Below are 14587 nucleotides of genomic sequence, written 5' to 3' on the forward strand. Positions count from 1 at the left end.
GACAGTGAGAGAGTGAGAGAGACAGAGAGACAGAGAGAGACAGAGAGAGAGACAGAGAGAGAGACAGAGAGGCAGAGAGAGACAGAGAGAGAGTGAGAGACAGAGAGACAGAGAGAGAAAGAGAGAGTGAGAGACAGAGAGACAGAGAGAGAGAGAGGCAGAGAGTGAGAGACAGAGAGACAGAGAGAGAGAAAGAGAGAGAAAGAGAAAGAGAGAGAGAGAAGGAGAGAGAGAAAGAGAGAGAAAGAGAGAGAGAGAGAAGGAGAGAGAGAAAAAGAGAGAGAGAAAGAGAGAGAGAGAGAAAGAGACAGAGAGAAAGAGAGAGAGAAAGAGAGAGAGAAAGAGAGAGAGAAAGAGAAAGAGAGAGAAAGAGAAAAAAGAGAGAGAGAGAGAACGAGAGAGAGAGAAAAAGAGAAAGAGAGAGAGAAAGAGAGAGAGACGTAATGAAAGAAAAACAGAACGACAGACACAGATGACTTACTAAATGGACATGTCACGTGACATCCCTAGACCATCCACACTACAGCAGACTTAAACAGATGTCATTAAGGATGTCAAATGCCATTTCGCTGGACTTAAGCGCCACAAACTACCCACTTTTTTCCCCCCTTTCGTGTCAATTAGTACCGAGCGGAAATGGTCTATCGGATGAACAACTTGAAAACCACTGGACCATGAGACTTGAAGCACCGCTTACATCGACGTCACGGCGAGATTTTTTTTTAACATCAGACCAAAAACATTAGGGAATGGCGGGATCTTTTGATGGTATTTGCAAAGAACATGGCAGGCTTTAAGTGGCAGACAGATAACTAGAGATAGGCAGATAGACAGGCAGGTAGTTAGGTAGATAGGCAGATAGGCAGGCAGCTAGTCTAGCAATTGAGTCCACAACGTCTTGGCGCGACCGTTTTGGCGCGACCGTTTTGGCGCGACCATTTTGGCGCGACGTTTTAGCGCAGCTATTTTTGGCGAGTGCTATTTTGACGCTATACATACTGACGATAATTTATAAAAACACAAAACTTTGTATAAAAAGATTTATTTTTACTTTAAAAAGTTTGTTATATAACTATAAATAGTATACATTCCAAAGTGATATCAGACATGATAGAGAGTACAGAGACTCTGCCTTGGGTGTCCTCAAATCTTGTGTTCATTGATTGACACTCAAACTTCCGTAAGGTCTTAACTCAAGCATTTAGAAACAACTTAAATAATACTTTCAGCTCTTTCAATCGACTCATAGAACACAGCCTACAAAAGTTCAACGACTCTACACAATGGACTCATAGAACACAGCTTACAAAAGTTCAACATCTCTACACAATGGACTCATAGAACACAGACTACAAAAGTTCAACGTCTCTACACAATCGACTCATAGAACACAGACTACAAAAGTTCAACGTCTCTACACAATGGACTCATAGAACACAGACTACAAAAGTTCAACGTCTCTACACAATGGACTCATAGAACACAGACTACAAAAGTTCAACGTCTCTACACAATGGACTCATAGAACACAGACTACAAAAGTTCAACGCCTCTACACAATGGACTCATAGAACACAGACTACAAAAGTTCAACGTCTCTACACAATGGACTCATAGAACACAGACTACAAAAGTTCAACGTCTCTACACAATGGACTCATAGAACACAGACTACAAAAGTTCAACGTCTCTACACAATCGACTCATAGAACACAGACTACAAAAGTTCAACGTCTCTACACAGTACACAATCGACTCATAGAACACAGACTACAAAAGTTCAACGCCTCTACACAATGGACTCATAGAACACAGACTACAAAAGTTCAACGTCTCTACACAGTACACAATCGACTCATAGAACACAGACTACAAAAGTTCAACGTCTCTACACAATCGACTCATAGAACACAGACTACAAAAGTTCAACGTCTCTACACAGTGGACTCATAGAACACAGACTACAAAAGTTCAACGTCTCTACACAATGGACTCATAGAACACAGACTACAAAAGTTCAACGTCTCTACACAATGGACTCATAGAACACAGACTACAAAAGTTCAACGCCTCTACACAATGGACTCATAGAACACAGACTACAAAAGTTCAACGTCTCTACACAGTACACAATCGACTCATAGAACACAGACTACAAAAGTTCAACGTCTCTACACAATCGACTCATAGAACACAGACTACAAAAGTTCAACGCCTCTACACAACTGACTCATCGAAGCAAAATAAGAAAAACAATTAAAAATACTTTTAAAAAAGGCAACAACACCAAAGCTTATATGAAGCGTAATTGTATCAATTAGTTTGGATCAGTGATGTCATTAAATTTATAATAGATCTAGACCAACAGCAATATGTCTGTGCTATTAATAATATTTTCAGCAACTGTTTTTATTTAGCGCTATTTCATGCTTTTAGCTTTTTCCATACGCTATGATCCTCTCACTTATCTGGACCAGTTGGGGAAAGGGGGGGGGTGGGATGGAGAAAGCATGGGAGATCTGGAGAAATTTTACTGTAACCGCTTTTTAAAAACATTTTTTTTTTAAAGGAGGGGAACCTGAATTTGAAAACATGGCTCAAGCTTCCTCAAGCCGACATACTGACCACACTGCTAGTGAAGTGCTTATGATAATAGGTCCGCTACTGATAACAACACACCGTTCATAAAAACCTGGTGTCACAGCAAAGTTGGACTTTTATAGTGACTAAAGACAGTCACCTTCCACAATCACAAGCTTAAACATTTCGTTTTTTTTTTGTGTGAGATGTAAACACATGCGGGATGTTTGAGGACCTTCACGTGTCCGGAAAATAGGACAACCAAACGAACGCATGAACTATGAACCATTTCTGAACAAAGTTTGACATATCTTGTCGTGAGACCATGGAACTAAGTAAATAAATAAAAAAAAAACAAGAAAAAAATGTACCACAATCGATTTTTAAAAGCATTTAAAAACGAAAAAAGGGGTAACGACCTGAATTTGAACTCATGGCTCAAGCCTCCTCAAGCCGACATGCTAACCATTCTGCAAGTGAGTTGCGGTGAGGTATAGTTATGCATTGTTTGTTTCAAACTTACTTTATAGAGGCGACCTATAAAGGTGACTAATTAAGCTTATACCACCACTTCAGTCTTTTTTTTCACTTGTTCGAGATACAAAAAAAAAAAAATATTGACAATTTTTTTAAAAATTAAATTTAACATTGTAGGGTGTATTTTGCAAAATTTCAGATTGATCTCAGATTGAGTATAGGATAAATGACATGTACAAACTTGTATCAGACAGACTGACAGAGTGAGTTGATGAAAACTTTCTAATGATTTAATTAAATAACGAAAAATGATTGCTCTCGTCAATGAGATTATTAGCTAAAAATCGATATCTGAGACTCATAACTCCTTTTGTCCAGGGTTACCTCCCCTTTAACTATCTTACAACTTCAAACCATATTACGGACTCGAACTGTTACCCACTCACTCCATCACACCAACTGTACCACTTGAACCAACAGAATTCACTTGATTTCTAACCAGGTCTGCGAGAAAATATCAATACATGGGTTTGTTGACAGCCGTTCCGCTCTGATGAACTTGAAACTCATTATGTTGATGAAATGTCAAACAGGACTTATGCTATGGGCGCCTCCTGTAATTAACACGCTTGGCTGGTAAGGGCTGCTGCATTAATCAATTCTCTGATATCAGCCACGAGTGTCCTTAATGCTGATAAATCTGTTTGTATCAACAAAGGGACACCACTTTGGTGTTGAGACTATTGAACTTAATACATAAACAGAGGAGCTACTCAGCCGTGCAAAGAAATCTTTTCAAATCAAATTTCAAATGTTAAAATTCTACTTTTTTAAAAGCTTTAGAAAATGGATTCGGCTTTCTGAAATCAGTCGAAAAAAAAATGTTATCAGAGATTTCACTGTGACTAATTCTTAGATATTTTATTGTTGACAGCATTTCAAGTGGATCTCAAACTAGGCATACCATGAATCTCTTAAATGCACTTCCTAAGAATGCTGGTAAATCTAGAAATTTCAATAACAAAAGAGAAAAAGAAAAACAAGCAAATTATAAAATACTTTAAAAAAAAACTTATCTAAGAAGAAGAACCGCACAACCACTATCACGTCTTTCAATAATGCTAGGTTTATCATATGTCCAAAAAAAAAATAAAAAATAATAATTAATTAACTATTACTAATTCATTAACTAAAAGTTTCTAACTGGTTAGTTTTTTTTTTATATGGGTGGCGCGGTTGCTGAGCGGTAAAGCGCTTGGCTTCCGAACCGGGTCCAGTGTTTGAATCCTGGTGAAGACTGGGATTTTTAATTTCGGGATCCAGCCGTTAGTTTGGGAGAAGTAAAGGCGGTTGGTCATTGTGCTGGCCACATGACACCCTCGTTAACCGCGGGCCACAGAAACAGATAACTTTTACATCATCTGCCCCATAGATCACAAGGTCTGAAAAGGAAACTTTATTTGCCATATTTGTCATGTTTTGTCATCCTCTATGAATAATTGTGTCAAATTTCAGCTTCTCCGAGAATTGGTAATGGGAGAAAAAAGTGTTATAGAATCCTTCCAGACAGACAGACGGAATGGGTTAATATAAAGCTTTGTAAAAAGATGCATTAATTTGATGGAAAAATGAGCTTTTTAAATACATACATTTTCTTTCTTGTGTCACGATATCTGCCTATGACCTGAATATTATGTCACATCAGAGGCTGGTTGATGGAAATTCTCTAATAGTCTATTTGAGTCTCAAAAGTCGTGTGCCTCAGTCTTTGAAACAGACCCTGTCTTATGTCAGTAGATACATTTAGCCCCTGTCTTAATGCATTACATATATTCAGCCCCTGTCTTATGTCATTAGATACATTTAGCCCCTGTCTTAAGTCATTACATACACTTAGCCCCTGTCTTAAGTCATTCGATACATTTAGCCCCTGTCTTAAGTCATTAGATACACTTAGCCCCTGTCTTAAGTCATTCGATACATTCAGCCCCTGTCTTAAGTCATTAAATACATTTCGCCCCTGTCTTAATGCATTAGATACATTCAGCCCCTGTCTTAAGTCATTAGATACATTTAGCCCCTGTCTTAAGTCATTAGATACACTTAGCCCCAGTCTTAAGTCATTCGATACATTTAGCCCCTGTCTTAAGTCATTAGATACACTTAGCCCCTGTCTTAAGTCATTCGATACATTCAGCCCCTGTCTTAAGTCATTAGATACATTTCGCCCCTGTCTTAAGTCATTAGATACATTCAGCCCCTGTCTTAAGTCATTAGATACATTTAGCCCCTGTCTTAAGTCATTAGATACACTTAGCCCCAGTCTTAAGTCATTCGATACATTCAGCCCCTGTCTTAAGTCATTCGATACTTTCAGCCCCTGTCTTAAGTCATTAGATACATTTAGCCCCAGTCTTAAGTCATTCGATACATTCAGCCCCTGTCTTAAGTCATTAGATACATTCAGCCCCAGTCTTAAGTCATTAGATACATTTAGCCCCAGTCTTAAGTCATTAGATACATTTAGCCCCAGTCTTAAGTCATTAGATACATTTAGCCCCAGTCTTAAGTCATTCGATACATTCAGCCCCTGTCTTAAGTCATTAGATACATTCAGCCCCAGTCTTAAGTCATTAGATACATTTAGCCCCAGTCTTAAGTCATTAGATACATTTAGCCCCTGTCTTAAGTCATTAGATACATTCAGCCCCTGTCTTAAGTCCTTAGATACATTTAGCCCCTGTCTTAAGTCATTAGATACATTCAGCCCCTGTCTTAAGTCCTTAGATACATTTAGCCCCAGTCTTAAGTCATTAGATACATTCAGCCCCTGTCTTAAGTCATTAGATACATTCAGCCCCAGTCTTAAGTCATTAGATACATTTAGCCCCTGTCTTAAGTCATTAGATACATTCAGCCCCTGTCTTAAGTCATTAGATACATTCAGCCCCAGTCTTAAGTCATTAGATACATTTAGCCCCTGTCTTAAGTCATTAGATACATTCAGCCCCTGTCTTAAGTCATTAGATACATTTAACCCCTGTCTTAAGTCATTAGTTACATTTAACCCCTGTCTTAAGTCATTAGATACATTCAGCCCCTGTCTTAAGTCATTAGATACATTCAGCCCCTGTCTTAAGTCATTAGATACATTCAGCCCCAGTCTTAAGTCATTAGATACATTTAGCCCCTGTCTTAAGTCATTAGATACATTTAGATTGAAGTAGGATCAGCTCTTGATGGATTATGGGCACGGCCTGGCCTAAATGTATATATCTTTTTTATTCCTACTTCGAGAAAATAAAATTATGTCATTTCCCCACTTTAACAAGACTCCCCGGAAAAACTTTTGGACATATACGTCATCAGATACAGCTTCTGAAAATACCGAAGAAATATAATCCAAACACAGTCATAGTAACAATAAACAAATTATTTATACTACAAGGGTAAGAGATAGAAAATCAGATATTAACCAATACAACAATGAAAACAAAACATACACCAAAAAAAAAAACGCCAATATTCTTATTAAAATGAATAACTTATCAATACATCTCTTGTACACTAGATACACCAAATTCTCATTCAACATACCCTAGAAAGTAGAAAATCAGAACATTGATGGCAACTGTGGAGTATTTCATCATGGCTGCTGGTACCTTGACTTCGTGCTTACAACTGTAGAATGAACAATGAAAGCAAAATAACTATTTTATTGTGACAATACCATAGAAAAGAAAAAAAAAACAATGATGTAGCTTTATGGCTTATTTTTACAAGACAAGGCTAATACCCAGTATGTATATAAATATGACAAATAATATTTAATTGAAGAAAATATTCCTTTTTATTTTATTTTTTACTAGGCATGTAAATACGTTACTACTCAAGAGGCCAAATATAATTGCAGCTTGGTTTGATACATTGAGAGTCAGTTTAGGGAACATGAGGTAACAATAAACACAGATCCCACTCTCTTTCTCTCTCTCTCTTTTTTACACACACACACAAATACACAAAGACGCATATATCAAGGCTTGCCTACTAGTCAGAATAATAATGAGCATTATTTCAAGATGGCAACACAGCCCCAACTGTGACCTAAATATTTTTCCAAATCTAGAGCAGGATCCATGAGGAAATTTATTTTACAATTGTGCATATATATATATATATATATATATATATATATATATATATATATATATATATATATATATATATATATATATATATATATATATATATATATATATTATATATATATATATATATATATATATATATATATATTGAGTTGGCCTCCGTCAGTCGTAGAACGACTATGGTTCATCTCGCACACTTTTTCATGTGGCTGTGGAGCCTTATTTTGGAGAGACACCCCCGTCCACAAATATTGCAGGTCAAGGTGGCTTTCGCTTCGTTGGTAGAGGAGCTGGCCATTTTTCGCATTGTACGTTTTTCTTCCAGAGCTGAGGCCCATGTTCTCTCGCTGTCCATAGCTTTCTTGGTCACTGTCTCTCTTCATCTCCATGTTTATATATATGCATTGATATAGAAGGTTAAATAAAATTATTAGTTTTTTTTTTTTTTTTTTTTAAATATAAGACAGACAAAACAAAGAGAAAACGACCACAAATGTCTGTCCTATACAGTATTTTTTTCTTCTTCAAACTGTCGACCATTCTCCCAGACAATCTATAAAGTATTGATATTTTACATGAAAAACTCAACGTGAATCGTAGCTAAAAGTCTGTCCATCTGAACTTAGCACTCCACTGCCAGTAGATTGATGTCGTTTTTAGCAGGAAAAGAGAAATGTTGGCAGCAGTACTACAAGTTGGGGCGTGGGAACAACTTATCATGCTGCAGTACTACAAGTTGGGGCGTGGGAACGACTTATCATGCTGCAGTACTACAAGTTGGGGCGTGGGAACAACTTATCATGCTGCAGTACTACAAGTTGGGGCGTGGGAACAACTTATCATGCTGCAGTACTACAAGTTGGGGCGTGGGAACGACTTATCATGCTATAGGCAAAAAAAACAACAACAACAGCAACATAATATTATTATATTTGATAGTCATGCTTGACTGCACAATGTCCAGTCAACTGTTTAAGTAGGTCACTATAGAAAGTAAACACGCTGTGGAACGGCCAGGGAAACTTCGAAGTCAAGACCTGGAAAGTGTTTTTGTAAACAATTGCACTGAACATCAGAAGAAAAATCAAACGAGATTTAAAAATCAAAGAAAAATATTCTATAATATTAAAATAAAAAAGCTTATATTAAGCATCAATTATTTTGGATCAGTAATCAGTGGTAGATCTTGATTATCAATAAAATAAAAAGCATTTATAACCAAAGAAAAAAAATAACTCAGCAGCTTGACTAATAGGAATATTTCAACACATTGGTATTATTAACATAGGTATTGTTGGTTATTTCCCCTTTCTTTCAATTTTTTTTTTTTTTTAAATGTATAACTTAATTCATTCAAATGGGAAAAATTATATTATGATGAGCTTAGAATTAATGGGGGCAGAGCCTGTTTTTATCCACCGATGCCATTATGATTAGAGATCAACAAAGACATCTTTCACATCACAGCAGCACAAAAAAAAGCAGCAACAACAGCAAAAAAAAAAAAAAAAAAAAATTACCAACAGCAGCGACCCTTTCTTTAACAGCAAAGTGCAACTACTAAAAAAGAACTAAAACAGCACACTGATGACATTCCAGATATAAATAAAAAAGAAAAGGAACGAACTAAAATAACTGCTAGTAACTACAATCCAATGCAAGTGTTACCCAAACGCTTTCTTAAAAGGTGCATTTCACACATTTTGACCATTTGGGGTACAAAATTTAAAAAAAAACAAAAAAACTTAAAAATTTCCCCTTTCAGACCTTGTGTTCAACAGAGCAAATGATGTAAAGTTCATCTGATTCTGTGGCCCACGGTTAACGAGCGTGCCATGTGGCCAGCACAAGGACCAACCACCTTTACCTTTCCCCAACCAACGTCAGGTACCCATTAGAGCTGAATGGACTCAAAGGCGCCCGAAGATCCTGAAATTAAAAATCCCGGGATTCGAACCCCCGACACCGGTTCGGTAGCCAAGCGCCATACCGGTCAGCCACCGCGCCTCCTTTAGAGGAATACTTTGCTTATCTTTTTAGAGAGATTAATTTCAGTCTGGGCACGGTGGCCTAGTCGTTAAGCGCTTTGCTTCGAACCTGAGGTCCTGGGTTCAAATATCGGTGAAGACTGGGACTTTGAATTTCGGGATTTATAGGGCGCCCCTGAGGTCACCCAACTCTAATTGGGTGCCAGATTTTAGCAGGTTGTGATGGCCACATGGCTCATTGAACTGTGAATAGATAATTGCGACAGAAGCGATTGAGGCGCCACCAGTGAACTGTGAACAGATAACTGTGACAGAAGCGATTGAGGCGCCACCAGTGAACTGTGAACAGATAACTGCGACAGAAGCGATTGAGGCGCCACCAGTGAACTGTGAACAGAGAACTGTGACAGAAGCGATTGAGGCGCCACCAGTGAACTGTGAATAGATAATTGCGACAGAAGCGATTGAGGCGCCACCAGTGAACTGTGAACAGATAACTGCGACAGAAGCGATTGAGGCGCCACCAGTGAACTGTGAACAGAGAACTGTGACAGAAGCTATTGAGGCGCCACCAGTGAACTGTGAACAGAGAACTGCGACAGAATCGATTGAGGCGCCACCAGTGAACTGTGACCCCTATTTTGGAGAGACACTCCCGCCCACATATATTGAATGTCAAGGTGGCTTTCGATTTGGTGGTAGAGGAGCTGGCAATTTTCCGTGTGGCACTTTTTCTTCAAGAATCGAGGCCCATGTTTTTTTGCTTACTGATTTTAAATCCCTTTTTATCACATCAACGTAACGGAGGTGGGGGCGACCAGTTTTTCTTGAGCCAGACGCAAGTTGCCCGCACAGAATTATTTTCGGGATGCTATTGTCCTCCGCCCGTCAAACATGTCCGAGCCAGCGCAGGCGGCGTTGCCTGAGGACCAACAATAATACCAACAACAATAACAACAATTCAAACCAACAACAAACCAACAACCATAACAACAACATTCCAACAATAATACCAACAACAAACCAACAACAATACCAACAACAATACCAACAATAATACCAATAACAATACCAACAATAATACCAACAGCAATAACAACAATAACAACAACAATAACAACAACAAACCAACAACGATACCAACAACAATACCAACAATAATAACAACAGAAATAACAACTACAATAACAACAACAATACCAATAACAATACCAACAATAATACCAACAGCAATAACAACAAAAATAACAACAATAAAACAACAATAAAACAACAATACCAACAACAATAACATCAACAAAAACAACAAAAAACAACAACAATAATACCAACAAGAATACCAGCAACAATAACAACAATAATACCAACAACAAACCAACAACAATACCAACAATAATACCAACAACAATACCAACAATAACAACATTCGTTTACACTAAATTTGTCATTCTCACTAAGTCTAGGTCAATCAACTGCAAAAAAAAAAAGTTATGGAGGGTTGCGGTGGGGGGGGGGCAATCAGAGAAAGTGAGTAGTAGGTGATGAGCCTGTCCCAGAAACAAATCTAGACGGACGAGAGGATCTAGTCACCTACTCCAGAGGCTCAGGCCAACTTAACACCCCACCCCCACCCCCATCCCACGCCACACCTCACCCTAGCTGTGGACTTTGCTGGGTGGTGGTGGTGGGGGGTATGAGCTCATGACATCTAGATGGAGGGGGTGGGTATACTTCATATTGTGGAGAAAAGCTTATGCATAGCTTCGATGGGTGCCGCGGGGAGTTCTAGCAAATGATTGCCCCATGTGGCGAATGACGTTCAGTAAGCCATTTTGCCAGTCGAGTATATAAGTCTTGGTCACATGACCAGGAGTGTGCTGCTCAATAAGTAATTACTTTATCTTCATATTACTGGCTTCACTTTTGTGGAGCTGTTGCCCTTTACTTAGCAGTGTCCTCTTTTCTTTTAAAATTGCTTTTTTTTTTTTTTTGCAAGTTTTTTTTAAATTTAGTATTTGATGGTGAAATCGAAACTCCGTTGTTGTTTTTTTAAACTAAATGTGACAGACTGACAGAACAAACTTATAGTGTCTTTTACCCACTACTGGAATCTTTATCTCCATAAAATTATGTTATTGTTTTGTTTTTTTAATTGGATCTTTAATTTTTCTTTAATACGATGGTGACCTTAAGTTTAGTAAAATTGTCCCAATCAAAGTTTATTAAATATATAGTTTTACTAGACCTTAGTCTCAGCCTTAGTTAACTCTTTCTCTCTGTAATTATTTACCACATTTTGATGGAATCAACGTTGGTATCGTCGGTTAGGAGAGAAAGAGTTAAATCAGTAAAATTTCTTGTTAGTCAAATCCTGGTTGTACTTCTATATACTATAATTTCTACACTGCTACACTGCTACACTGCTACACGGATGTATCATTGTTTTTCATGCTACAGTCAGACTAGTTGAGAACGAAGAAGAACAAGACTTGAGTAGAGAGTATAGAGATTATAGGGAGTAGAGATTAAAATGAAACTTCCTGTTTGCATCAGGTGACTTATGCAGGTCACGTAAAGCACCATGGGGAAAAAAAATATTTAACCGCCGAAATGAAATCAAATTTCGCGGAGTTGATGTTTAACAAATAGATGCTCTAGAATAGTCTAGATCCAGGAACAGACGACACAGCAATATCGAAGGTCATGAAAAAGTCACAAAGGTCACACACAATAAACAGAAAATGAGACACGTTTCCCCAGTGAGTAGCACATCGCAGATTTAAAGAAAATAGAGGCTACTCCATACATACCTTTTTTTTTTGGTGTATATACAGTGTACATAATACGGAAGTATTGATAACTATACATTTTGTTAGATAGATAGATAGATAGATAGATAGATAGATAGATAGATAGATAGATAGATAGATAGATAGATAGACAGACAGACAGACAGACAGACAGACAGACAGACAGACAGACAGATAGATAGATAGATAGATAGATAGATAGATAGATAGATAGATAGATAGATAGATAGAAAGATAGATAGATAGATAGATAGATAGATAGATAGATAGATAGACAGACAGACAGACAGATAGAGATAGATAGATAGATAGATAGATAGATAGAAAGATAGATAGATAGATAGATAGATAGATAGATAGATAGATAGAAAGATAGATAGATAGATAGACAGACAGATAGATAGAGATAGATAGATAGATAGATAGATGGATGGATGGATGGATGGATGGATGGATGGATGGATAGATAGATAGATAGACAGACAGACAGACAGACAGACAGACAGATAGATAGATAAATATATAGATAGATAGATAGATAGATAGATAGATAGATAGATAGATAGATAGATAGATAGATAGATAGATAGGTAGACAGATAGATAGATAGATAGATAGATAGATAGATAGATAGATAGATAGATAGATAGACATACAAGATGCTATATTCAAGAAAATTTTTCTTAACGTTCAAATTAGGTCAGTCCTTGACAGGAAGTAGCCTCTAATAAGTGTTCACTAGTGGGAGGTAACTCTATTTTGCATCATACCTCTTCTCTATGGAGTTTTGAAAACATGTTTTGACGACCATATTAACTCTAATGTTGCCGGACCTCAACAACAGACTCACAGAACAATTTGAAAACACCAATTCACACGCACACCCATGCGTCTTTACTACATGATGTATACATGACATAAACACTTACGTCGACACCCACACACACACACACATAGAAGAAAACATAACGGTGTAAGTATCACACACACACACAGAAAGCCACAACAAAGGGAGGTAATTTGATTCTAAAACGTCCATTAGAAGGCACAACTCCAGACACATTGAAACTGGGTGTAAGTGGGGGGACATGCTCAAGACATGAGACCCCGGGCTATGTGGAGGGGGAATCTGACTCTGACCTGAAGTTCACAACAAGGCAGTAATCTATATCTATATCTACCTATCTATCCAGGGCCGGCCTTAGGCCACTGCAGCCTATGCGGTTGCAGTGGGCCCCACGCTTTCATAGGCCCCGCGCTAATTCTAAGTGTACATTATTAAATTAAACAATTATAACGTATATAAAATAACAGGGTTTTCGCGACCTCCTGATTTTCCAGGGCTTCCAGGAAATCTCATGAAAGGCAAAATATACGATAAAGTCCAGAACTTTTTTTGAATTTAAATAAATCTCCTGAAGAATAGACAAAATTGACATTTTGGGTGCCTATAAATAAAAAGTGGCATTGCGTGCTTTCATTTGATAAAAATTTATTGCAAAGACGAAAGTAGGCCTATTTTCTAATTTTAAAAAAATAATTTTGACATTATGCTTATCCCTACCCAGAATAGGCCCCGCGCGATCCGTTTCGCATAGGGCCCCGCAAATGCTAGGGCCGGCCCTGTATCTATCTATCTATCTGTATAAACGCAAGGGACCTAATGTACTGACATATCACTAACATTTCACCAGTTACTACTTTCCGTGTGACTAGAACAACTAGGCACTTTTTAAAATCGAAACCGCAGTGGTAAAATGTACCAAAGACTAGTCTTTATTCGTATTGTCCACCAAGTTAATCCGCCATATTTAAAAATTACAAATTTATATTTTCATGAACATTTTTTTTATTTTTTTTTATTAATAATTCCTAGAAATAGAAAATCACCCTTTGGGTCAGGATTCTGTGATTTTACAACCAAGTTAATCCGCCATGTTTAAAAATTACAAATTTATATTTTCATGAACATTTTTTTATTTTTTTTATTAATAATTCCTAGAAATAGAAAATCACCCTTTGGGGCAGGATTTTGTGATTTTAACATCACAAAAGAGATACAAGACACCGATAGTAAAGACAAACAGACACAAACACTCTTTTGTTCCCCTGGCAATCAAATCATTAAATAGAAACAATCTGGTATAAACTTTGTCACATGTAAATTATGAGTGAGTCTGGTGTGAATGTACACTTTGGTTTCTTATAGTTATAATGTGTTTTGTTTGGTGTAATGCACAAATTGTAAGACAAAATTTCCACAAGGACAATAAAGATTATTATTATTGATGAAACCCTGTTAGCTTAGTTGGTAAAGACGGTCAAGTGTTAGACTCCATATCAGAAGGTCAGAGGTTCATATCTCTAATCGCACGAGTTTTTATTTTTTTAATAATCTTTTTAAATAGTGTTTTCACACAATTTAAAATGAGTAGTCCGATTAATATATCATATAAGATAATAAGGCTAGTCTTCGAGTCTAGTGAGGAATGCAGTATTTCCCGTGGCTGTGCAGTCCCAGCCGTGACCTACATATTTTGCCACATCCAGGGCAAGCACAACCATAAGATATAAAAGTGGAAGA

General features: G+C 37.4%; 1 protein-coding gene across 1 annotated transcript in view; it reads right to left on the reverse strand.

Annotated features, from left to right (window-relative positions):
* LOC129923135 (uncharacterized) overlaps window positions 1-14587 on the reverse strand; it is a 125248-nt gene that overhangs the window by 15227 nt on the left and 95434 nt on the right. The window contains exon 2 of the mRNA XM_056012882.1: window positions 6655-6738. Coding sequence (XP_055868857.1) covers window positions 6655-6707 — 53 coding nt within the window. The 5' untranslated portion in view covers window positions 6708-6738. The remainder of the gene's footprint in view (window positions 1-6654; window positions 6739-14587) is intronic.

The sequence above is a fragment of the Biomphalaria glabrata genome, chromosome 15, assembly GCF_947242115.1.
Source record: "Biomphalaria glabrata chromosome 15, xgBioGlab47.1, whole genome shotgun sequence".
Classification (NCBI taxonomy): Eukaryota; Metazoa; Mollusca; class Gastropoda; family Planorbidae; genus Biomphalaria; species Biomphalaria glabrata.